Below are 26,687 nucleotides of genomic sequence, written 5' to 3'. Positions count from 1 at the left end.
ACATCAGGATTGTGATTTAAAACTGTTCCTGGAGTTAATTAGGATTTTTGGTTCTAGCTCTGATCCCATATCCAAGTAAAGATCATGGTCAGAAAAAAGAGATGAGAAGAAGAATTAATGCAGCCGGTTTGTGGAAGTGTGCGATGTGTAGCTGGGGGCCGTTTTTAAAGGTCACTTCTATCGGTGGAGCAGATTAATGGAGGGTGAACTCCATGGTGGGCTCTTTCTCGCTAACACTCACTCACTCTATACCTCTGGGGACTCCCGCGGGTACCGAGCAAGAAATGGATGCAGCTACATGTAAGAGGAGAGGAATTGGAGTTCAGTAACTACGAGTTAATGTGTGATGTTTACCGAGCAATTCTGTTAAGAGCAGCTTCTCCATCCAGCAGCCTGTCTTCTCCCTAACTATGTGTGGAGGTCATGTGAATGCTGACTGTAGGCAGCCAGAAAGAAAGGAGGTCATGTGTTTCAGGGCAAGCGGGAATCTGTGGGAGTCCCACATTCCTTTGGAAAATATGACCAAATGTCTTTAAATATCTTCACACACACACGCACACGCACACACACACACACACGCACACACACACACACACACACACACACACACCCGCAGGAAACAGAGTGCTGCTCATTTTGTAGCATTTTTGGCTCACTTTCTGAGGCGTTTTTGATCCACCATGTTTCTTTTGTGCAGTTAATTCTTTCTAACAGCCAAGCAGACATAAGCTTAATTATCGCTCTGGTCATAGCAGGACAAAAAAAACAAAAAAACAATCTCAAGTAGGTAGTAACTATTTAGGGTTCTCTAATCATTTCGATGTTTTTTTTACACAACAGCCAGTCACTTTTTAATTATCCATTTTACTTAAATGTGACATTTTATGACCATTTTGGAAACATAATTCTCCTATTATATAAAATTCCTTCCCCTTATATTGTCATCTATACCTATGCTTTTTGAGATCGCTTTTGCAGCTGTGTGCTACCACTCACTAGTCCAATTTGGACTCAAATTACATTCAGTAACCTTCTTAGCTCATTATCGTGTCAGTGACCGAATTAGGCAAGAGTCAGACAACACATCAAACCGATGAAAGAAAAACATACTTCACTGGCCCTCGTTTCTCTCAAACAGTTGCCTGACCTAAGCTTCAGCTACGACTATTTAAATTAAACTAGACAGTGAAAAGTTAGATGTGTGGGTTTAAAAAAACAATCACATTTCATTTTTATAAACCTTGGAATTACTGTGAGTCTCTTCTATGTGATATCCTACCCTTAGTAAATGAATCTTCTTGCATCATTCCTTCTATGGCAAAACCGTTAGTTTAGACTTTGGTCGCATGATTAGAGTTATATGAAACGCTATCTTGCTAAAATAAACTAATATACAAAAGCATTTAAAATGCCCTATGAACTTTCTTTTCTTCTTATTTACATTGTATTTAACTCCACTGATTGGATTTTGCTCTGCGTCCAACAGAAAGGGTTCACGCCGCTGCATGTAGCAGCAAAGTACGGCAAGATGGAGGTGGCCAGTTTGCTTCTTCAGAAGAGAGCCCCGCCTGATGCTGCAGGAAAAGTGAGGACAAAACTACCGTGCCTTTTCTTTTCGTGAAGATCAAAATGTTTCCGAATGTAAGCTCTGCCAGAGGGTAAAAAGAGGCCCAAAAATATAAAAGAAGTTGTCCAGATCTGGTGGTTTTAGTATTTCTGAATTATTAGTAAAAGACTGAAAGTCTTTAGCAGGTGTAACAACTTGTTCTAATTCAACAAAGTGTCGAGAACAATGTGCAAAGTGACATTATTTGATATCCATCCAGTACAAGCAGTAGATGCTCTTCCTGTTGCATAAAGCCTGAGGGCAGATTTACTTTTTCTCCCCTGATGCACTCGAACACACACTTTGACACACTTTCTTTCTTAGGACAGACCCACTGGCAGTCGGCCACCACTTGTCCTAATAGCACTCATGTATGATAATGAAGCTCCCACAATGCATGGCGTTGTCACACCAAACTCCTAAATCCAGGCTTTGTTGTGAATTTTTTGGGCTACCTTGAAATGATATTAGGGGAAATAGTTTGTAGTTTGATTCACCGAGGCTAAATGTGTGGGGAAAACGGCGACTTCACTTCCATTGTGAGCTTTCATCAAGCAGGTTGTAAGGGTCAGTTTGAAGTCCTTCTGCGGATGTTTGTAATGGCCCAACAGGTTATTTCTGGTATATTTTGGCAGTATAAAGCTGGCCTACTTCCTGTTTTTATTTTCTGACGCTGAAATTTATCCTCACATGCATCCAGGTCGGCCTCGTTTTAATAAATGTTTTAATAAATGTTTTAATAAATGTTTTAATAAAAAATGTTTTAATAAATCGAACTTTTTGCAAGTTTGACGCTGTAGTTTTGGAACCAAAGTTATTATTGTGCAGTAATAAGCTCTGTAGAGGATTTTAAAATAAACAGGTAAACCCCTAAAATGTTGCTTTGATGATAATATACAATTTTTCTTTTAAATGTGGGACTTCCAGAAACTTTCATTTAATATCACAGCTTAAGTTATGACAAAATGGAAAAGGTTCATAGCATTTATTCTTGTGCATCTTATAAATGTGATTGCAGTTTTTTTTTACATACATTTCAAATACTTTACCACAGCAGTATAAATACAAAAAAGAAAAGAAAAGAAAAAAAATGACAACGAACAAAGTCAAGGATTTGACCAATGACTCTCTCCTTTAGTATGCCTCTTTTTGCAGATGCTAACATCCTGCTTTACTCTCCCAGTCTCCCCCCAGTTTTCTGTCCGTATTCTGTTGATTTGATGCTCTAACTTTATATTAGCATGTTTCTAATAGTACATGCTAAGTGATTTCTAATATTCTTTCTTGCATGCCCTGTGCGTGTGTGTGGGTGTCTCAGAGTGGGCTAACTCCGCTGCATGTAGCCGCTCACTACGATAATCAGAGAGTGGCGCTGTTACTGCTGGATCAGGGATCTTCCCCTCATGCTGCCGCCAAGGTATCTACACAGACACAGAAAACACTCATAATGTCAATAATACTTTACTTTTTTGTAAAGTTTGGATTTAGAATGATAGGTCATCTTTAGCTTCCTTTGAATTTTCTCTGCCGGGCAGACTTTGCTCCTAAATAGTGACTTCAGTAACTTCTAGGAAGCCATTTATTTTTATCTCTCCATGTTGATGCTTTATGCAGTTTTCTCTGCATGGAAATATTTGTTGATTTACAGTTTGGCAGTGGCTTTTGTACTCAAGTGATGAATAGAAAAATAAAAAAAAAATTTCTGTCAAGAGAAAATATCATGCAGCACTTGAGAGACTATTTTTCATTTCCTTTTTCTCATCCAGTCGTTCCTTCCTGCACGTCTTTTCTTTTTTTTTGCTGCTCGCTTATAATAAAACATTGGGTGTGTATTTGGCGCACTTGGATTAATTTAAGCACTTCTGGCAGGTTGTTACTGGTGTTATTCTGGAGGAGTCTGTCTGCATAATCTTTCATACAAATGCAAGCTGTACATTTTTTCAGAGACATCATGTGTATTTCCACGCTCAGATAGCAAAAACCATTAAAAGATCCCTTGAAAATTAACTCTGAGTTAATGTTTAGAAGGAGGCCGATAAAAAAAAAAAAAAAGAGATAGTGTGTCTTTAGTTGTATATTTTTAGAACGTGTTCTAAATTTACCGAATGTGACAGATTCCTTTTGCACACTCTCATAATCTTTTTTACTAGCTCTATTTAAAGCTTTAATCTCCTTGCTACTTTTTGGGTCCTAAAGCCGCATACAAATTTGAATAAACCGTCCTCAGTTTCTGCCAGGGGAAGATACTCTGATCAGCCATAATGACTAATACTGGTTCCATTAAAACCAGTATTAGCATCGTTAGCTATTTTAGGAGCATGTTTCAGCCAACGTGCATCAATGAGCCTTTGCTACACCTGACCCTTTTGCAGATCCTAAAATGTTTCTTCATAGGTCCACTTTTGATAACTTTTGACCAGCAGATGAGAGACGGGGATTCGAGTTTCAAACCTGGATTTAATTTAACTTATGCCTCGTTTCGCTGAGCAGCTTGGACTGGTGCGGTTTGTTGTGCTATTTCATGGTCCAGTTTATTTGGGAAAGGGCCGGTTATACTACGTCACTCATTCTATGGTAATCAATGGTGGTTCTTGCAATGCCAGTATTGTTGGACTTGGGTAAAGTGACTCTGATTTGACAGAAGACCTGCAGTTTTTGAGAGTTTGCAACCTAGTTTTCCAATTAACAGAGTTTTCTTCTGTTCTTGTGTAAAACAAGTGTGAAGTTTATTAATTGTTTCTTCATTAATGTAGGTCTAGGATTATCTTTAATTAGCTTTTGAGGGTTGACAGTCTACTAAATCTTGAAATGACGCAGGACTTTTCTCCATCCAACAATTTTAGATCAAGTAAAAATAAGTGATTGTGGATCAACCATCTATTTTTATGATTTTTTTATCTACGTGTTGAAGTCTTTGTACTTTAATCCATTATGTGTGAAAACAGTTTCATGACTCTGAATTAAATAGATAAGTTATAGAGAAAATAAATCTCAGATGTTTTTGTTACCTTGAGTATTAACCTGCACCATGAATTCAAATGAGGTTGATCATATAAATGACCTGCAGTTACATCAAATTAGTATTTCAATTCCCTTTCCTTGTCCTAGAATGGCTACACGCCTCTCCACATCGCTGCCAAAAAGAACCAAATGGACATCGGGACCACACTGCTGGAGTACGGCGCAGACACCAACGCGGTGACGCGGCAGGGCATCAGTCCAATTCACCTGGCGGCGCAGGAGGGCAGCGTGGACCTTGTGTCCCTGCTGCTGGCCAAGAATGCTAACGTCAATGTGTGCAATAAGGTGACCAATGCCAGTTTTTACAATCCCTGCTGGAAACACGTAAACCAATGTTGTTTGAAACAAACATGTTTAGCTTTCGATCCCAAAACGTACAAAATCTGATTTTTTTTTTTTTTTTTTCCCCAGCAGGATCTTTGGAGCTCCTTTTTTTTTTTAATAGAGTTGTTATCATGTGTTTATGTTCTTAGCTACATCCAGGACGTATTTGTTCATGTGTTGTATTGTGTGTGTACTTTAACTTAACACAGAGTGGACTCACGCCCCTGCACCTAGCAGCTCAGGAAGACAAGGTCAACGTTGCAGAAATCCTTGTAATCAACGAGGCTGATGTCACCTCACAAACAAAGGTAGAACAGTCCAGTCTGCAAATACAAAAAAATAAAAAATAACTGTAGCCTTATTCGGTTTTTGTAGTTTTTTTTTTTTTTGTTGATTCATTCTTTCCATCTTACTTGGAGTTTTAACATTTCAAATAAACAAGACGTGTTTACCGATCACCCTGTTCTGCATCAAACAAACACATTGAAATAAAAAGTCAACCCGTATGTGTGTGCTGAGGCTGATCTGCCCCAGATGAAGGTTATTTGGGGAGTGTTTGTGCTGACAGGACAGATGTTTATAGCAGAAAGGTCATTCCTGCCCTGATCTCTAAGTGTTGTGCTCATAATCATAACTTAACATGAGACATGAAGCAGCGTTCTGGTTATTTGTAAGACAGTGATAGCCTGCTGAGTTTGGTTAGATGAGCATGTTTCCACATTTTTAAAAGAAATATCACTAAAAAGAGAGATATCTATTAGAAGTTATGTTTCATGCTCCTTTTGACCGTCCATAACTACCTCCTACTCACCCTTTCATCTCCTTTCCCTTTCATGTCCCTCCATCTGCAGATTGGATACACTCCCCTGCATGTGGCCTGTCACTACGGCAACGCAAAGATGGCAAACTTTCTTCTGCAGAACCACGCCAAAGTCAATGCCAAAACAAAGGTGAACCTCCTCAATGTTGCAGCCAGCATCAGTCACTTTTAATATCTATAGCAGCACCAATTTCATGTTTTTTCTTTTTTTTTTTTTTTTACAAAAGATCGGTCTTGTAGCTTATCCTCAAACCAGTTTGAGCTGAGGAGGAAATCCTAAACGTTCCTTCAAGTTTCAAACTCAGTTCACCAAAGAAGAAGTTGTTTCAATTCACGTGTTTTCACTGTGTCTGTCTCCATCTAGAACGGCTACACTCCACTCCACCAAGCAGCTCAGCAGGGCCACACCCACATCATCAACCTGCTGCTTCAGCACGGAGCCTCGGCCAACGACCTCACCGCGGTGCGAACGCCGAACGGACAAGCTGAAATGCTGAATGCTTTCTATGTTTTCCAGGGGCTCACTCGTTCTCTTTTTTTTTTCCCCCACAATGGTTAGAATGGAAACACTGCCCTTTCAGTGGCCCGCCGTCTGGGGTACATCTCCGTAGTGGACACTCTGAGACCCATGACTGATGAAAACCTCTCGGCTATGGTGAGACACTGTCTTCTACTCGGCAGTTTCTTGTTTAATGTTAGAAAAACTACGTCGATGCAATTAAGCTCTACTTAATCGTGTCGGTGCCGGCTTGTCCAAATCAAACCCGTCCCTCCAGTCGGCAGCACAGGAGCGAGTGAGCAAATGTGGCATCATGAGCCGGCAAGCTAGTCCGTCACGCCGTGTCACATGTGGGACGTTGCCCTGATTAAGAAACAGAGAGAAGGCTTAGATTGGAGCTTAGGTTTCTTCTCCTTAGCCAAGGTCACCGGCAGCGATCTTATTGACACAAGGCTCAATGAGGAGTGTGAGGGTGGGCCATAGGAGAAGAGTTTGCACACGACGCAGCAGCAAAGTTAGTGGGAAAAGTTGGGGGAAAATGGCCAGTGAGAGGCAATCATTTTGAGTGGTAGGAAGTAAAAGACTGCACAAGGTAAAATCAAGAGTCAAGTGGTTGAACATACAGACAAAAAGAAAGGAAGGAAGAAAGAATTATGTTTCTCCAACAACTTCTAACTATATGTCATGTACCTGTGTGTGTGTTTTATTTTTTTTAATTCAGAGTGCCTCGGAAAAACACAAAATCAATGTCCCGGAGACCATAAATGAGTTCCTTGACATGTCAGATGACGAAGGTAAGTGAATTATTGTGAAAGTATCTCAGATTTTATCGGGTTTTTTTTGTTTTGCTTTTAATCACGATTCCCACCTACATTGTGTGGTGGATGTCTTTGACAATTGCGTACTTAACTGTATGTGTATCCAAATCACGCAGTTCGGACTAATGTGCCACAGATTCTCAGAGAAGAGTCTTTTTCTGATGTTGATGAAGGTACTGGTGACCAGTTTGAATCTGTTTTGTGCCGTTTGCTTTCTTTTCTTATCTTTAGCTCACTGTGCTAACAGCCATTGCTTTCCTACCATTCAAAACTCATAATTCAGCTGAGTGAAGTGGTTTGTTTGTAGTTTCTGTTAGACTATTAACCACTTGTGCTACGAAACCACATCCTGTTTTTATTGTTTGTTTTGTTTTTGCATCATTTAAGCTACACGCATTTTATTTGAGATCTGCAAAGTTATATTCTGTCAAGCTTCATCCTTTGACTCTGCAGGTCTAGGAATATCAAACACTGATTATCTTTGTCATAAACACTTTCTGCAAAAATACCGATGCCCTTTGACCATTCTCACAGTAAAACTACAAACTTCTCTGTATTTACTGGGATTTTATGTGATAGATCAACACAAGGTAGTGCATGACTGCCAAGTGGAAAGACAATTATACATGGTTTTGACATTTTTACCATTAAAAACCTCTAAATCCTCTGCATTCATATCCGGTCCCTGTGAGTGAATTCTTGTTGAACCAAGTTTTTTTGTTTTTTTTGCAAAATAGCTGAAGCTCGATTAATGTTTATGGATGGGCAGCATCTACAAACATCCATTTTCAACTTTTGCCGCACATTTTTGAGTGGCTTTAAGTGTCGGTTCTAATACATGGAAGTCTGATGATCCAAACCACTCCATCGTAGCTCTGGTTGCATGTTTAAGGTCATGCAACCTAGTGGTGGGAGGTGAAATGATGTTCTGTCTGTTAAAGGCTCCAACAAGTTTCCTTCCAGGATTCCCCTGCACATAGCTCCATCCATCCCAATCGACTCTGACCTTCTTCCTGAGAAAATCCTCATCACAGCATGATGCTGCCGTCGTCATGTTTCCCTGTTTATTCGTTTTATCCTTTCACATGAACTGTTGTGACTTTTGATCAACAATCCAGATTGTTTTCCTCATCGGCCCTGCCATTTCCTGTCTCCTACATGGCTTATAGCGAACGCTAATTATTGCTTCTTATGACGTTTTTTTCCAAAGAGTGGCTTTCTTCTTGCCTCTCTTCCATTAAAGCCATGTGTTCCTGTGTTCCCTGGTCATGTTTACTAATGGTCTCCATTAAGCCTCTGTGACCAGGATTTAGTGTGATTAAAATAGTTGGTTCCAACTATTTGCGAGAAAAAGGGGACTGAATACTAATGACTCAGGATTTTTTTTATTTTAATTGTTAAACTTGGAAAACTATGATTCGTTCACCTTCCACTTCACAATGTTGTGCTACTTTGTCTTAGTCACACAAAATCCCAAGAAAATACACTGAGGTTTGCAATTTTAATGAAACACAATGTGGACAATATAATGGGATATAAAAACTTTAGAAAGGCTCTTTATGCAAGAGATAACAAATTGCGTTTTTTATCACTCACATGATGCAGCAACAGGCTTGGTTACAGAACACTTTTATCCCTTCAGAGCCGTGTTTATGGTACGAGTCACACTGTTTAAAGCTGCCACCTTCAGTCCACTGCAGTTTGTTTTGGAACCACAAAGCTAACGCGTTTGTAAAATTGATGAGGTTGTTCACAGGCCGTTGCTTAGGGGACGGTTGGGAGGGCGGCGGTTCTTTGTCAGGTGATACGGTTGGACTGCACAAACATATCAAGTGATGGTGGATGAATTTATTTTTGAGCTGGATCCTCACTGGCCTTGTGCGCTGCCACCAGCGTGGTCGAATTAAAAAAAAATTAAAAAAAGACAAGATAATCCTCCTTGTGCTGTGTGTGAGCTGTTTGTAGTGTGTGTACATAATTCATCCGCAGTGAGCCTGTTCAGAGTGGACTTGATGGCAGCCCAATAGAAGCGAGGACAGATTGGGTGTTTGCTTTCAGGAGTGGAGTCCCTCCTCACTGCCGGACGGTTTTTGGTCTGTGTAGATCTGTCTTAGGAGAAAGTAAAGACTTACCACAACTCTCTTTAATCCAATATGGGGAAATCCTATTATAGCGCAGGTTGGCCAGTATGTGTTGCTTCTAGCTGTTTGTGTGGCTTTTCCTTTACTTACATTAAACTTTCAGCAGGCTTCTGTAGTTTCCAGTTGTACTGCGAATGGGTAAACGTTTAATATTTGTTATGCCCTACTGTCATAGGGTATTTGAAAAGGCATGTTTACCGGATCTGGTGTGGTGTTTTTGTGTGTGTGTGTGTGTGTGTGTGTGTGTGTGTGTGTGTGTGTGTGTGTGTGTGTGTGTGTGTGTGTGTGTGTGTGTGTGTGTGTGTGTGTGTGTGTGTGTGTTCAAAATCACTGGATGCACCATGCAGAGAAAACTGAAAGATGAAGCGTTGTGGTTCAATATTTTCTTAAGGAATGGCAAAAAAAAAGAGAGAAAAAAACGTGCCTGCTGAGTATTTCATCATTACTGACACTACTTCCCCAGTTTGACATGCAGCCAAACTCTCCCTGGCTTCCAGCATAAAGAGTTTCCTTTTTTCCCCCTCTCTCATTCACTGTCCTCTCCAGTGAGATTCTCAGGCATTTGCTCACACAACCTGTCAGCTGACTGTTGCTTCTCTCCTCGGAGCCCTAAACTCTTCCAGTGAGTTTGTTGAGGACGAGTTCTCTCTCTCTCTCTCTCTCTCTCTCTCTCTCTCTCTCTCTCTCTCTCTCTCTCGCTAAATCCAATAAGATGAGCTTTCTCTGAGCCGCCTGCGGGAGAATTAACTCCTGCGGTCAGGCGGCGTTTTGACTTCTGACATTTCTGCCCTCACGGCGAGACAAAAGTTCCAAGACTTTGGATTTGTTTCATTTATTTGCGAAAAGAGGACGGGAGAGATGGCGCGCACCGGCGGATCCAAACGCGCAACTTTTTGTTGTTGTTGTTGCCCGAGCGCAGTTAGGCGCAGGAGCTGAATGAAGGAAGAGCGCAACTTTTCCCGTCTGCGCCAGAAGCGCACCGGATGGACTGTTCGGTGTAGGTCTTCCTTAGTTTTTTTATTTGTATTTTTTAGCTTTATGTGGGGGTTTTGTTGCTTCACGTTTGGGGAGCGAGAAAAGTCGCAGAGGAAATAATTAGCGGAGCTGCGATCAACATGGCTGCGTTGGAAAAAGGTAAGTCGGTATTAATAGTTAAGGGACGTCGAGCATATATACTAAATAACGAAAAAAAAAGCTACATTGAGATGAGTCATCTAGGTAGCTGAAACATTTTATTTTAGGGCGAATGTATTTATTTATATTTAATTTATTAGCGGAGATGATGGTAATGGAGCATAAGACTATATGTTTGTGCCGAGTCGGTGTGTCTGTGCTTGAATGGGTTTGTGATGTTACTTCTAAAAAAGAAGTGAATTGCTTGTTTGGTCAAGTCAGACAGAAAAAGTGTAGAAAACACAGGAAGTTCAGCAGTCAGTTCCACCAAGAATGTGGAGCTCATCGGTTTAATGTGTTATTTATTCTTTTGAAACATTTGAAAATTTGATGGGAACATAAAAACACAAGTTTTTTTTTTTTTTTTTAGCACTTAGCTAAATTACACACATAGTTACTGCAGTTTAATGTTTCTTTAATGGAAACAGTTCATTTAAATGAATCACAGCAACACCTAGAATAATAGATATTGCAATTATGATGAGTGGTTTCATTATGTCCTCCCAGTCAAACCTCACTCAGTCAGTAACAGATGTCGCCCTGGGTATGCATCCAACGCCCCACACTGCAAGTGACAAAATCCTGTTAAATTTTGTCAGAATCCGCCATTGTTTAGGGGTCACTGAAGTAAAACTCTGCTTCAAACATGTCACTTTAAGCTGTTTACCAGATAACAAGGATTGGTGTTCTAATGCACAATATGTCAGAAATGTCATTTTATGTTTCCAAATTACTGTCAGTACCACATTCAGACGTGCAATCAAAAATAATAATAAAATGACCTATTTTTAATAAAGACTGATTGAGGGGAAAAAACACGTTAGCTTACACACATGCACCTTTAGAAAAACACATTAAAATGCAATTTGAAAGTTTTAGCACATATGTGCCAAACTCAAATCATAAGTTTTTATGTGACCCTCCAGATTCTACACAAATAACAGATGTGTGCTGAAATATAATTTTATCAACCAAATCGAAGCAGTTTTTTATGTATACTTCTAGATGTGCAAGATGTTACCATTGAAGAGAAAGCTATTTATTAATATTTTAACAGTTTAGGTAGTTTTATCCGTATTTTTTTTATGTATTATTGTTGTGTATCATGTACTTTTAAAAAAAAAAAATCTATGTGGACCATGAATCTGATGAATAAATCAATCAAATCATACGTTCTACTACAACTGGCCCTTTGAAGACATTTCTGATCTTCATAAGGCCCAACATGAAAATGAACACCCCTGTTTTTTAGCATCCGAGTTACCAAAAGTCGCTCATTCTCTGTTGTACCACAACAGAGAATGTGGTACAACATTCTCTGTTGTACCACAACAGAGAATGTTGTGGTACAACATTCTCTGTTGTACCATTCGTTTGTGATATGGCTGACCCAAATACACAAAAGCAAAGACTCTTTTCCTGTTTCAATAAATCAGTGTCTGATATTTACTGATATTTCCACTACATTTGTTAGTGGAAAAAACGTATATAATTTAAAACACAAAATCCATAGAACCAGTTTGAACTGTTGCGTTTTGTCTTTTTTCTGTTTTGTTTTGTTTTTTGTTTGGATTGAACACTCTTCTTGTTCCGTCAATTTTCCATCACATTTAATTTTTAATTTTTTTTTTTTTTAGAAAATAAGTAAAACGAGCTCTTTTTTGCCAAGAAAAAAAAAAAGATTTCCTCCCTTATTCGTGCGTTAGAGTTGGGTTTTATTTTGAAATCAGACTCCGGAAGTGCTCTCATGCCGCTGCCTTGACGCGGGTTTGTGGCGTCTGCTCGGAGTGCGGCAGTGCTGAAGGCAGGAGGGGGAGGGGCTGCGGTGAAGGAGCACAGTGTTGCAGGCAGGACAGAGACGGACATGAGGGAGAAGGGGAAGCACTACGGCCGCTCCGGCGGCTTCATTGATCGGCGTGTCATCGTCCACCGGTCCGCTGATCGAGGTGCGATGCGCTGCTGAACTTTCCGCTGCTGTATTGTTTTTCTGGCTTTGCTTGTCTTCTGTGTTTGAGTGCTGTGATGGGAGGTGCGTTTGATTTTTTTTGATGTTTTTTTACAGAACAGCAGCAGATTTACCGCAAAGTTGCTTTACTGCTGGCTCTCATGATGTTTTCTGCTAAATCCTTTTCCGAACCTCTGAATGAGCTGCAGTCATTTGTGATTCACGCTGTGGTACGCCACAGTCTATTGAAGAGATTCAAATAAAAGTAGATGTAGGCTGTGTATCTGCAGTGATGTTTTGGGTTCAATGTCACAGTGCTGCTGATAATTGCCCCCAGGGCCTCAATAAATGCTCTAATCAACTAAGAAAGAGATGGATGCTGGCTGTTCTGGTTTATTATCCTTCTCTGAGGTGCTGCATCGCCTCCTCCTTTATCCGCTTGTGAAGTTAACAGCTGGATGTTGTGATTTCAACCCCCCCCCTCCAGGTGAGGATGCGATGACCGGTGACACTGACAAATACCTGCGACCTCAGGACCTCAAGGAGCTGGGGGATGATTCTCTCCCGCAGGAGGGCTACATGGGCTTCAGCATAGGAGCGCGCTCTGCCAGGTAGGCTAGTGTCACTTGAGTTAAGTTTTTATTTCATTTAGCTGGATTAATGGGAGATCATTGATGCTGTAATCACATTCATTATAGATTTATATCTACTGCATTGGCCGCTGCTTTACAAAACCGAAGCATGTTGTGAAGCTTTCTGGTTTGTCTGAACTCAAAACAAATAAAGAATAACATGGAGATCACCTTAAAAAAAGAGCCTGGAAAGTTGCCATCTAACGATTCAACCTAACAAAAAAAAAAAAAAAAAAAAGTGATTCAGCGTTTTGCCTGACCTCATTCAAACCCAGGCCAGAGCTACGAAACGGCCCAGAGTGTAGCACAGTGTAGAGACGAGACGCATGAGTGCACTTTTCAGAGAGACTACAAAAGGTTGTTGTGGAAAACTGGCAGGCTACAGGGGAAAACACATCGGAGGCTATTGTTTCTATAGTGACAGATGGCAGATGTACCATGATGGCTGGATTGATAAAAAAGGAAACAGAGAGGTGAGCGGCGACAGGAAGCTGCTAGCATCAGCAGGACTCGGCAAACAAGGGAAACCCAGAATTAGATAGAAAGATTCCATGTAAACAAGGATAATGATGGAAAAATTTTCAGTAGTGGCTAAATGTAGTTGCTGTTCAAATGTTAAGATACTGAACAATGAAAGGATTTAGTTTTATTTTATCTATTTTTTTTTTTTGCTTCACTTTTTGTGTTTAATATTAGAGATGCACTGATCCAATATTTGGGTCAGATTTCTAATATTCACTTTTTGCAAAACTTTGACTAGCTGACACCAAATTTATCTGATTCCAGTTTCAATTTTAGAAAAATATAATGAACCAGATTTAAGATATTTCTTTCCAAACTTCTTCCCAAGAGATGCCAGTTATTAAGAAATCCAGGTGATGCCACAGCTTGTGTGTGAGAAGTTGCTTCTTTGCTTTGCTAAAACTTCAAAAAGAAGATAAATTTATTGCACTACTAGTTATTTGTTGACATTTTTTTAACTATCTTTTGCAACTACGATGGCTAGTATTGGCATTAGCTGTAGACATTCACAGGATTGTTGCTTCATCACAAACATCCCAAAAGAGAAGTGGACTGGAAATTTAGCGTTAGCATTTCTAACTTTAAATTGTTCTTATAAAAAAAATTTACAGTATGCAAAATTGAAGTAATGTAAAATTCCTCCTCAAAATGCATTTCTACTCCTCTGAAACTGGATAAACTTTCCTTGCCAACGATTCAAATGTCTCTGTACAAGAACTTGAATGTTGTGAAATATATTAAGTAATGTTTTATTGATCTGTGTTTACGTATGACGCTGAACAAGGCCTTTGCTTTCCCTTACCTTTCTGTTTATACATCGACATTGCATGGTTTTGCTTTTGCTGGGCTGCACACTCACACACACACACAAATACACACATTCATACAAATCTAAACAAAATGTGCTTAGAGTAGTGCAACCATGCAAAAGCACAGCATCAGTGTCCTATGTCTAAAGAAAAGTCATATCATGCCTAAATGTTTTCAAAATGCTTTGCTTTTCACTGCTCTGTTTTTTTTCTTCTTCCTGTTTTCTTGTCCCTCATTCTAGCCCTAGAATCAGGTAAGAAAAGGGCAGCAGAAGCATTAGTATTAGTAGGAAGCATAAGTGTGAGTCGTGTCTTTCGTGTATTAGAACCTCCACCCAAAGCCACAGGTCATCCTATTGCACATTGGTCTCATCGTGTCGCTGTTACAGCATTGCTCAGATCATTTAGCTGGTTAGCATTCATCACAATTTATCATCCCTGTTAACAATCATTCATCACGTGTGCTGTTTAAGCTTTAAAATGAATTTGTTTTTTGGGTTACTGGTGTGAAGAAAAAAAAGATGAGAACGCACTAGTGGTGTTTTGTTTTAGATTTGTTTATTTTAGAGATGCACCAATCTGAGAATTTGTGGCCGATTTTTAGCTTATTTCTATTTCACTTTCAAGTGTTGCAAATATAAAATATTCAAAATATTTATGCGTAAAAAAAAATACTGTCCTTAAAAACACGTTTTTTATAATATCAGCTTCATAAAATAATGGGATATGTTTTTTTTTTTTTTTCCCAAAAGGGATATTGGCAAAAGAAAATAATACAAATTAAAAAGATGAACCCACTTGTGGTGTTTTTTCTCCACCATTAGCAGGGTTAGTGTGACTAGCATTACTAAATCTCAAATCCTGTCTCTTTGTTCTTTTACTCTAAATAGAGTAGATCTGTTTCTTAACTGAGATTTCCACCAAGTTGAAAAAATAAATAATCCAAATCAAACTTGACAGATAAAACTGGACCCTTCAAAAAGCCAAAACGGACTAAATTTGCTTCATACTATATGCTAACATCTCCCTCCTTGTTGAAATTAAGTAACAGTCTCAAAGAGCATCCCACATGACTCTGCAAAAACATCTATTTATTTTTAGAAGCAGAACAGCGTTTGTTCTTTCCCCTGACTTCATTTTCAAACACCTCGCTGATACTGAAAATGTGGACAACTTTCACACAGAAAAGTGTTGTTAGCATAACATGTTAATATTTAGGTACAGTGTTTTTCGCTGACCATGACAAGATGGATCTTTCAAGCGGTAAATGGCCTGAATCTGGTCACCGGTGTAATTCTCGGTGCATCTCTGTGGTTTATATACTTTTTTTTTCAGTTTTGATTGATTGTGTGGCTTAACCTCTTCAAGTTTTCTTTAGTGTGTCACCAAGTGTAACTTCCAGGGATCAAAATATCAGCATACTTCCCCCAGCCCCACCTAACATCTTGTCGACATGCCAGTAATTGAACTCCTCTCAGGATTATTCTAGATACTGTGATGGTTTGCAGAGATGGAAAGCTTACACACTGACGGAACGACCTGGCGGAGACACACACACAGTCACGTGCACGTTTGGCACTTACATGGATGCACAATGACTCAACAGTCAGCAGTTGTGTTTGTGCGTCCGCACCCGCTCCCCCAGCAACTGGAAACCGCCAGAACACTGATATATTCACATGCAGATGTTGAGGAGAAAAAGAGGAAGAGGCGTGCGGAGTGGGCAACCTCCAGTAAAATAAGTCGATTGGTGTACCAATAGGAAGTAGGAGAGCAGAAAAGGATGTGGAAAGAGCGAGACTGAGAAGAAAAAAGTAGAAATTCTTTCTCGAGATGGTGAACGCAGAAGTGCTGCTACGCGGGAATAGATAGCTGAGAGCTCGAAAGGTTAGAAAGAAACAAAGAAAAATGAGGGGAAGAAGGATGTACAGAATGAGAAAGAGGAGGAAGCTGTGAAAAACAAACAATGTCCTGGTGTGAACAGAGAGGGGCGAGGGGGACGCCGTGCCAGCGGGTCCATTGAGTCCGTACAGAGTTGCTTGGTTACTTCGACAGTGTAGGCAGGCTCTGCTGAATAAAGGCCTTCTCTCTCTGCTGAATAGTGTGCCCACTTAAACCCGCTGAGCTCTGCAATTTCTCTGTGCCCCCCCCCCATTTTACACTCACGCACATGGCGCATCAATACACACGTACAGTAGACTGTCCTGGGAAGCACAGCAGTAAGATGTCAGCCTTTCATTGTGGGTGTTTAATCATTTTCAGAGGCACTTATTAAGTGCAGTCCTCTCAGTGCCTAGTATTTATACTGTTTGTCACGTATTTTATTGGGATTTTATGTGACGGCGCAACATATTGTGTCATATGACTGTGAAGTGAAAGGAATGCTTTGTTTTTATTTTATTTTTTTAAATTATAATCTTAATGTTTTGGATTTTTACTCTATTACGTCTAAATAAAATCCAGGTTATATTCAATAAACACAGTTCACTTGTGTGTATTTACAGCTGAAAATTCAGCTCTTCTGAGGAGGTGTTCTCCAAAAATCAGGCTTTTATGGACTATGAGGCCAGAACAAGCTCATTGTGAAATAAACATCCATGAATTTAAAGTTTGCCACAGGCTGTTTATTTTGTCAGATGAGACCAAAATAATCTCTTTAGCCTAAATTGTTAAGATTATATGTAGAAGAAAACTAATCTTGTTCATCCCCTGAAAACACTATCGATAAAACAGTAAATACCAACTATTTACTGTTGGTAAAATATCCCAAAATATACAACTTCACTTAAAAAATATTCAAACCATGTATTAGTTTTTTTCCTCTTGATAAAATATGCACTACTTTGTGTTAATTTAATTGCATGAAATCCTAATAAAATACATTGAACTTTGCTGTAGTACTGCTGCAAGGGGTATGAATGCCTTTGTGAGGTACTGTTTGATATTGAAGTCCACATTTTGTGTCTTTCAGTCTCATCAGGTCTGTGGTGAGTAAAGAGTAAAGGAATCTACAGTACTGCATCAATGCTGCAGAAATAGCCACACATCATTGCACACAGCAGTAAAACAGACTGCAGCAAGGTTGAGGGGAAAACATGCTTCACTTTTCTGAAACAGGCCAAAGAGGGGCGATATTGCAACAAAGCCAATTTGACAGCTGAGGCCTTGTTTCTTTTTCAGTTTTCACAAATGTAAAATCTTCTCACTGTCACCTGTCAGCCAGGTGCCGAAATGTAAGGTCCACTAATCCCTCACGTTTCATCGTTTTGACATCTAGTCTAGTTTAGCTGTGTCCGTGCTCATGATTGCACACCCACCACACCTTCCCAGAAAAATATTCTCAGCACTTTTTCCTCCCCTCTCTGCTCTGGCCAACTTTCTCTCTTTATCTGCTAAAGCAAACAAGCTGACCTCACTCTCATTTCCATCTCTGAGCAACCTGCTACAGTATCTCTTCCTCCTCTTGCTACAGGCTCTTCTGCCTCTCCCCATTTTCCTCTTGACAACTGGACTCGTCTTTCGTCCAGCGACTAAATTCTGGTTCCCTGGAGGTTGCATATTGTAATGGCGTTCTCGCTCTCTGTTTTGTGCCCCGTTCTCCTGTCCATCACTTGTTGTTGCCCGTGGCGCCGGGTTGCATGGTAACATGTAGCCTCCACTCATTCAGTTCGGATAGGTCCAACACGCTCAACCGGAGCTCCTTTGCCAGAGACAGTATGATGATTGAGGAGATCCTGGCCCCCACAAAAGACACGGTAAGACAAAAAGTTCTCTTCCTTCTTGCCAGGATCTTTCGCTGACAGTTTTTTAAATTATTTTTTTATTAGATATGTGTTGTTTTGAGAATTGCTGGTAAACTCCTGACGGGCTTCACAACTTTTCTGTTTTCTGTTTTCCCATTAAAAATCAAATCACAAGGCAGGTTGGGAAGGTTAAAGCAGGATGGTTTTTCCTGCACTGGCAGATGCAGTGATGAGGCTACGCTAGCTTTAGCCATGGTGGTCAGATTCAGCATCATCCTTAACAAAGAGTCTATTTAAAGAGGCCCAGAAAACTTCTTTAAACTCGATTTGTACTTTCTTCTAATCAGGAGTTTCTTATTTTACTTGTTTTTTATTATTATTATCATTTAAAAATGTATGTTTTAAGCATTTCCAATAATGTATTTTATGATTCAATGCAATGAATTGTTATCAGATCTAGAAATCCTTTTGGTAATTATTAATCGGTTCATTTTACTGCCCGCTGTCCCAAGTGTAAACCATAAATTGATGTTTTTAATCTTCCCTAAGCTTCAGAGTGTCTGTAAAGACATTTCCTACCTGGTCGACCCACTTAATAAGGTATTCAGCATGACAGATGTCGGGCTTATTCAGAAGCTTTTTTGGTTTTGAGTCAGTGTCACGGTGCTTCGTCGTCCATTTGTCTTCAGTGTATTTTCTGTACATCTCTGTTCGTTGTGGAATCAAATCATTGCAGTTTTTTTTTGTTTGTTTGTTTTCCATTTCCCTGTCGGTGGACATCACTTCATGAATGTACATAATCCTTTTTTTATTATGTTTGATCAGAGCTCTCTTCATGTCTTCATTTGTCTTTCCATGAAGATTTACTTGTTGGTTTTGATCCTAGTTACTGTATGTTATCTGTTGTGTCTTCATGTGCAAGAAAAGGTTGTCAGACTTTAAATGTTCCGTCAGGTTCTGACCATTTTCACCCTTTTACGTTTTGTACTTTGAAAGTTTTTGGTCTTTGTGCCCAATTTGTTAAACTATGAAAAGGAGCGCTGTGCCATGGGAGGTTTAGTACCAACCGGACGTCGGGTCGTCATGGGGATGTTTTATGCCAACCAATGGGAAAAATGTTCTATTACTCAGTTAAACAAATTATTGGACTCTGGTTACGAATTAGGGGTCTAGATTTCTCTACAACATTATCTTTTTGCAGTCCATAGTCCCATTTTGTGAATAAATTTTGCCTAACTTACTGCTTCAAAGCTGGAACATTTGAGAAATATTACATATGCATGTGCTGAGGGTTTTTTTTTTTTTTTGGTGTAACTGGCTGCACAACATAATCTTATCGACTCAGTGTTCTTTGCACAGTTACCTATAATATTGTTGAAATCTCTTAAAGTGGATCTTTAGGGAGCTCCTGGTTAAATGTTAATTTGAAATTTGATCAAGGCTCATTCTGACCTTGAATGGTTCTATACCACGCAAATAGTGTCATAAAATCACAGGGAAGGGGACTTTCTGTCCGTCCACTGACTGCTGTCTCTTTTTGTTTGGTTTCTGTCTATTTTTTCCACATTCCTCGATGTTTTCTCCACTGTCTGATCATTCTGACCTCCTCAGTCTCTTTATTCGGTTTTTCTTGTGTACATGTTGTCCTCGCCGCCGTTTCATCCATCTTTCCTCTACTCTGCGCCCAGCACCTCGCCGTGACCAGGGACCACAGTTCGGACTGCGTGCGACGCTACAGCTGGACTCCGGACACCATGGACCACAGTCACAACACCGTGTCCAGCCCCATTCACTCCGGGTAAGAGCACCTGCGCTGCCTCATCTTCTCTGCCGACGTTATGCTTCTAACACGTTTACAAAAATGCATTATGCAAACGTGTCCAATAACGCTACTGCACAAAACTACCGTTAAGATCTCCTATTCAGCAAAGCCAGCAGCACCAGATGTGGTGCTGTGAGATTCTGCAGTTCTGCTACTGTAACCATTACGTTGTTACAGCTATGTAGAAAAACGCACTTCATTTGCTGAAGCCCTTGTGTAACGCCGCACACCTAGAGACACGGCCCAGAAGCAGGACCCGACTCGCCGATGCTGTGCTATTTTAATCGTTAGTCAAATAAAACTGCAGGCTCTACATGAGCTCATTCTCCATCGGGCTAATGTGTTACATTTGGATCCGGTGATAAAATGCCGCTTTCATGTCCCTGCGCACACTTTGAATATGTGACATCATAAAGTGCTGAGGCCTGCTTTAAACAAACTGCGCTGTGTCTGCACGGATATTAGCCGGTGTTATTTAGAGATAAAATACGGCAACGTGTCACGTCCAGCTTTGGTTCTATTTTCGTCCTGTGAATTTGTACGTGTAGCTCGTTCCTTTTGTTCCTCGTCGTTTGTATCCGCAGTGTGTGTTATTTGTTTGGTTGCTTGTCTTTTTCCTCACTTCTAGTTTTTAGCCATCTTTCATCCCCAGTCCCCCGTTGCAGATCCAAATAGAGCCTCTGAGACTTTGATACTAAATCTAGGTTCTGGGGGCGCACTGTCTCCATGTGTTTACTTTTGCAGCGTCTCGTCCCCACTCGCTCAGTACGACTCCAGGTGACGACTGAGTTCGCTGCTCACGGCCACAGTGTCGCAGTGATGTCACTCACTCCTCCATCTCTCACCTCATCGTTGTTCCTTTCATTGTTTGTTTTGTTTTTCTCCTCTCTGTCCAGTCTGCGCTCGTCTCATCCGTGTCGTCTGGTGTTTCATTTTGCAATGCGTAGACAGTAGAAGTGTGTTGGGAGTCTTTGCTTTACGTGCCGCCACCCTCTCTCACTGTGCACGTCAGAGATAGGAACTGAAAAATTACTTTCAGCGGTCCTGCTGCAGTGTATCCGCCTTGAACCGTTTCAAATTCTTATCATGTGAAAACCTCAAAGAGTTTTATTTTGATATTTTGTAATAGATAAGCACAGAGCTGGGTGGTGGGGGTGGGGGGGACTCTAAGGAGGAATGAAAAGGGTAAATCATTTTCAAATTTATTTAATATTCAGAACAAAAACATTTTGGTCTACCAGCTTTGCAAAACCTAAAGAATAAAATTCCTGCCATTTTTTACTTTGAAAATTAGCTTTTCCTATTTGTCAAACTGAATGGAAAACATCTGTGTCAGATTCTCAAGAATCTCCACATCATGAGAGTGAAACCACCATGTTTCAGCGCTACACACAGGTTTATGCATTAAAGCCAAAAAGTTTTTTTTTGATCTTATACTGCAGTTAAAGAGAGGGACTAGTTGTTTTATTTTTCATGCATACAATAAATTGGGTTGCATTTAAAAGGTGCTACATGTTTTCAATCTTTATTTGTAACATATTTTAGGGCGGGGAAGTGTCCTCCTACCACTTCCCAGGTATACACTGATTCATGGATGCTTCACACACTGAGGTTTGCAGATGAAACATGAATATATGAAAAGGTTCAAGGGGTGTGAATACTTTTCGAAGACGCTGTGCAACAAAGTAGAGTAAAAGTAGTATTTACACCTCGACAAATCTTCATCCTTTCTCATATTCTGAATATGGGGTGCCACAAATAGCTCGTCATGTCACAAATAGGACGCATAAGATGGGAGTCTTGTTACCTGATCTTAGTGAAAACATTTGTGAAAATTGTTGTCTATCTAATCACTGAACGCAGCTTTTTGAGGGGCTTTGACATGCATCTCATCTTCAGGCTTAGAGCTGGAAAACAAACTTTCCGCCTCATCATTAACACCCCGTTTAGTTTCAGGCAATGTTTGATGTCCTATTAAAAAAAAAAAAAAAAGATGGCTGACGGTGAGAACTGTCAAGTTTCACAGCTCCAAGCATCTTTTGTTGTTTTTTCATTTTTATCTCTCTCTCTCTCTCTCCTGGTTAATTTACTGCCTTCCTCTTTCTTTATTTGGGTGTTCGGTGATCACAGCATGGGAACCATTCTCCTTACCGTGTGTCCATGTCCGCCCTTATTTCGTAGGGTTTCCTTTTTCTTTTTTTTTTTTTTCTGAATTGGTCCTCATTGTTCCTGCAGGTTCTTGGTCAGCTTCATGGTGGACGCCCGTGGCGGTTCAATGAGAGGAAGTCGCCACAATGGGCTGCGCATCATCATTCCCCCCAGGAAGTGTACAGCGCCTACACGCATCACCTGCCGCTTGGCTAAAAGGCACAAACTGGCCTACCCTCCACCCATGGTGGAGGGGGAGGGCCTGGTCAGTCGGCTGGTGGAGGTTGGCCCTGCTGGTGCTCAGTTCCTTGGGTAGGCTGTTAATAAGGCAACCATTAAGTCCTCGTCATAACACCATTTGGCTGTTTGGGAGTGCTTGAGTAGCTCTTTAAACATAACTGTTCTGTTTTCTTTCTCAGTCCAGTTATTGTGGAGATTCCTCATTTTGGTTCAATGAGAGGGAAAGAAAGGGAGCTAATTGTGTTGAGGAGCGACAACGGCGACACTTGGAAGGAGCACCAGTTTGACACCAGGCCAGAAGATCTCACTGAACTGCTAGCTGGGATGGATGAAGGTAACAATGATCTTCTACTGAAAGTAAAAGTGATCAGATTACCACACAGATGTCCATGTAGGAGAAACTATACAATAAATGAATAAAAAAAAATACTTCTCAAACTGTGTGGAAGTGAAACATTGTGCTCTCTCTCAGTAGTGGTATGGAAGTTCATTTGTTTAGTCAAATCTGGCATTTAATATTTATCTCTAAGGAGGCAGCTGTTTATTGCATCTGGAAATGTTATTTAAGTGGAACCTCCATATGATATATTTGAACTAAGTTATCAAAATAGAAAGTAAAAATGCTAGCATTAGCCTAGCTTTTAATAAACCACTCTGTATTTGAAACATTATCAGTAGTTAAACGGAAAATGATTTTACTCAAAAGTGATAATTATTTCTACATTGGAATAGCATATTGAGGAAAATATCTATAAGAAAATTAAATGCTGTCGCATTTGGAATGTGAGTAAAACTAGAATACAGTCATGATATTAATATCTATGTGATATCAATGAAATGTGTATTATGTTACTGCAGTTTAAATTAGTTGTATGTTTTCAAATATATAAATGACTTATTTTATTGTATTGTGCAAATATATTGAATTAAATTAAATCAAATTAAATTAAATGGGCTAGGTTGTAAAAATCATTTTTCTAAAATTGCTTTTCAGTTGCCCCAGCAACCAATTTTCTCACACGTTATCAGACATTTAATTTCTGTATTACTTAAAAAAATGAAATAAAAAGGAAACCACAAACATCAAAACTGATTTTAATAGAGTTGAAAAGTAGAAAACCTTTTCCAAAAATGTCAAAGAGAATCTTATCATAAGACTGTAAATTATGCAAAAAAAAAAAAAATCACTTCTCAAACAGTGTGAAAGTAAATACTTTGCATTATGCTCTCAGTCAGTAGTGTTAGGGATGGAGGCGTATTTGTTTACTCAAATCTAGCATTTAATATTTAGCACCAGAGAGAGAAAGAGAGAGAGAGCTGTTGACTCTGTCCTTAATTTGCATGTAATAAAACACTATTTTTATTTTTTTTTGCAAACAGAGATGGACAGTCCGGACGAGTTGGAGAAGAAGCGCATCTGCCGCATCATCACTAGGGATTTCCCCCAGTATTTTGCTGTGGTGTCCAGGATCAAGCAGGAGTCCAATCACATGGGTCCAGATGGAGGAGTGCTGTCCTGCAGCACGGTGAACATGGTCCAGGCCTCGTTCCCACAGGGGGCTCTAACCAAGAGGATCCGCGTGGGCTTGCAGGTACAAAAAGACACCTTTGATCATCTTATGTCTTCAGATATGGTCCACTTACTTACTTACTCTTGACTTGGCTTTGTTGAAAATCTCATTCCACCCAACTTGCCTGCCTCCTTTAATTTGATATGAGTATTTTAAAAAGTTCTGCTCTTGCTTCATTATGTTGGTTCCTGTGTTTCTGCGCAGGCTCAGCCGGTGCCAGATGAGTTAGTCAGGGCGGTTCTGGGAAACAGAGCCACTTTCAGCCCCATTGTCACCGTGGAGCCCAGAAGGAGAAAGTTTCACAAGCCCATCACCATGACGATCCCCGTCCCTCCCAGATCGGCAGAAGGCCATCCCAGCGGCCAGCGGGGCGAATCTGCGCCGTGCCTGCGTTTGCTCTGCAGCATCACAGGCAAGTTGACGTGCAGATAATTAGAGCGTAAAGGTTTTCCATCTGCTGCTTGGACTGGATATGAGCAAAAAAGACTTCCTGAAAGCAAATGAGCTCATCTATTGGCCCCGTTTAACGCAGGAGGGACGTCTCCTGCACAGTGGGAGGACATCACAGGAACCACGCCGCTGTCCTTTGTAACGGACTGTGTTTCCTTCACCACAAATGTATCGGCCAGGTGAGACACTTTCACAGATTTTATTTTTTTTTTACTAGTAATTAGGATATATTTTTTATGGATGTCGAAAAATTATTCTTCACAAAGTGCATGGGTAAGACATATTTCTATGTAGTAAAGAAGTTTCAACTCTTCATACTTGAATTAAAAGATAATTTTTCTAAATATCTTCTAAACTGCTAATATGATGCTTGAAGAATTAGTTATTTTACCTTGAATGTAATAAATAATGCAAGCCAACTTTCTGATAATAGAAATGTTTTAATGTTTTTATTGTGGCCGGTTTCATACATTTGAACTGTCTACTGCTTGTTGCGTGAGACTAGTTTACTGTACATGTAAAGAAATGTACTTAGTCCGTGCATTGAAAAGAAAATCATCATTCATGTAATTAAATAATACACTTTTTAAGCTAAAGGCATGATCTTGAATCATATTGCTTCTAGTTTCCACGTGAACAGACAACCATTAAGAAAAAACACAGAAAAGAATACAAAATGAAAATTTAATTAACCAAATGTGAATAGATACTTTGTTTTCCGATCTTCTCTCTACATATAAGAAGCTAAGTGATGTCAACAACAGTTTCTTTTGGCATCCTGCTGAACTGATCTGAGTATTGTAGTTCCTTGGTCACACTATGCAAAGTTGCAAACCCTCATCCTAGCTCAATTTGAATTATGTGGCGAAAGTGCAACCTGGTATAAACTCTCTCTTTGGTAATTCTAATCTGCAATTAGTTTGCTAAACAGCGGTCACATCTCTGTGGGCTCGCTCTAGATAGCCAGCTCCTCTTGGCAAAGGTTGATTACTCTAAAAACCTGCAGCACAAGGGATCTTTTGACGTTCCTCTGACTTCTCTCTTCCTCAGGTTCTGGCTCGCAGACTGTCACCAGATTCCTGAGACGGTAAGCCTAGCGTCTCAGTTATACCGGGAGCTGATCTGCGTGCCGTACCTGGCCAAGTTTGTGGTGTTCGCAAAGATGAATGACACTGTGGAGGCCCGGCTGCGCTGCTTCTGCATGACTGATGACAAGGTGGACAAGACTCTAGAGCAACAAGAGAACTTCGAAGAAGTGGCACGCAGCAAAGATATCGAGGTAAAGTTGACTTGCGAGTATTCCGAATAAAATTAATGTTTGATGCAATCGGATGTAAATTTAATCAAATTTAAATACATGTTGTTTCTACATTCAGGTTCTGGAGGGAAAGCCCATCTTTGTGGATTGTTACGGCAACCTTTCACCTCTCACCAAAAGTGGGCAGCAGCTGGTTTTTAACTTCTACTCTTTCAAGGAAAACAGACTTCCTTTCAACGTCAAGGTATAAAATGTTTCCCACTTATATCTTTTTTGTGCTTGAAGTTTTTTGGCATGATTGCCAAATTCCAACAATCTCCACTAAAGTAACGGCATAACACTTGACATGAAGTTCATTGCAACAGAAGCATTTCTGTGCAACATATAATGATGTAGTGCACTGATATAGAAAAAAAAGCATAAAATGTTTCTGAAAAATGTAAAATTACTTGTAGAACTTAACTTGATATAAATACAATCTTTTATCGGTTACCATCTACCATCCAGAATTCCTTTTTATAGTGCGGAAAATCAGGTGACGGCAGTTATTTCTCGTCTTTTCATCCTCCACAGGTTCGAGATGTAGGCCAGGAGCCGTGCGGCCGCCTCTCCTTCCTGAGAGAGCCCAAAACCACCAAAGGCCTTCCACAGACTGCCATATGCAATTTGAATATCACACTGCCAACCCACAAGAAGGTAGCATTGCTATATTTTTACTTTTCATCCTGTTACACCATATCACATCATCTAAATGTAAATGACGTTCCCAGACAGAGAGCCTCTGAAGCTGAATTAGTCCAGACTCGACTGCCTGCTGCTTGTGTCTTATTTTTTTAATAGTGGAAAAGCCTGTGCCAGTCATAAGACCCCACAACGTACACACTGAAGCACACATGCACACCGTGCTTTGACCTGCTGCCTGGCTCAATGTGGGCAGTCCAAAAAAAAACATCTGTATGTTTGTTGTGGCATTGGTTGTTCACAATAAACTGTAATTATCTTTTTTGCTTTTGCTTTAATTGTTTTGCTATTAGTTTCATTTATTAACCCCATAGATTTTTTCTGATGCCTTTTGTTGTTTTTGCTGCTCCATTCTCATCCCCTGACTTTTATTTCTGCCTCCCGCCCACCACCCGCTCACTATA

At 40.1% G+C, this 26,687-nt stretch overlaps 1 protein-coding gene across 37 annotated transcripts in view; it reads left to right on the top strand.

Moving 5' to 3' along the window:
- The window catches only part of LOC103476732 (ankyrin-3), a 92,741-nt gene that overhangs the window by 39,798 nt on the left and 26,256 nt on the right, over window positions 1–26,687 (top strand). For 11 of the 37 annotated variants that reach the window (XM_081616442.1, XM_081616441.1, XM_081616437.1 and 8 more), the window contains exons 16-38: window positions 1,487–1,585; window positions 2,925–3,023; window positions 4,715–4,912; window positions 5,161–5,259; window positions 5,803–5,901; window positions 6,136–6,234; window positions 6,331–6,426; window positions 6,992–7,064; window positions 7,205–7,261; window positions 12,835–12,958; window positions 14,553–14,564; window positions 17,963–18,065; window positions 18,603–18,653; window positions 19,742–19,851; window positions 20,620–20,652; window positions 22,111–22,335; window positions 22,443–22,597; window positions 23,644–23,855; window positions 24,039–24,246; window positions 24,367–24,463; window positions 25,335–25,563; window positions 25,661–25,786; window positions 26,116–26,238. In XM_081616442.1, coding sequence (XP_081472568.1) covers window positions 1,487–1,585; window positions 2,925–3,023; window positions 4,715–4,912; window positions 5,161–5,259; window positions 5,803–5,901; window positions 6,136–6,234; window positions 6,331–6,426; window positions 6,992–7,064; window positions 7,205–7,261; window positions 12,835–12,958; window positions 14,553–14,564; window positions 17,963–18,065; window positions 18,603–18,653; window positions 19,742–19,851; window positions 20,620–20,652; window positions 22,111–22,335; window positions 22,443–22,597; window positions 23,644–23,855; window positions 24,039–24,246; window positions 24,367–24,463; window positions 25,335–25,563; window positions 25,661–25,786; window positions 26,116–26,238 — 2,727 coding nt within the window. Of the gene's footprint in view, window positions 1–1,486; window positions 1,586–2,924; window positions 3,024–4,714; window positions 4,913–5,160; window positions 5,260–5,802; window positions 5,902–6,135; window positions 6,235–6,330; window positions 6,427–6,991; window positions 7,065–7,204; window positions 7,262–12,834; window positions 12,959–14,552; window positions 14,565–17,962; window positions 18,066–18,602; window positions 18,654–19,741; window positions 19,852–20,619; window positions 20,653–22,110; window positions 22,336–22,442; window positions 22,598–23,643; window positions 23,856–24,038; window positions 24,247–24,366; window positions 24,464–25,334; window positions 25,564–25,660; window positions 25,787–26,115; window positions 26,239–26,687 lie in introns of those variants that run through there. The other 26 variants (XM_081616450.1, XM_081616449.1, XM_081616458.1 and 23 more) reach the window with 17 other exon arrangements.

This window comes from Poecilia reticulata, chromosome 15 (assembly GCF_904066995.2).
Source record: "Poecilia reticulata chromosome 15, P_reticulata-male-v2, whole genome shotgun sequence".
NCBI classification, from domain to species: Eukaryota; Metazoa; Chordata; class Actinopteri; order Cyprinodontiformes; family Poeciliidae; genus Poecilia; species Poecilia reticulata.
This window is presented reverse-complemented; position numbering and strand designations above follow the sequence as displayed.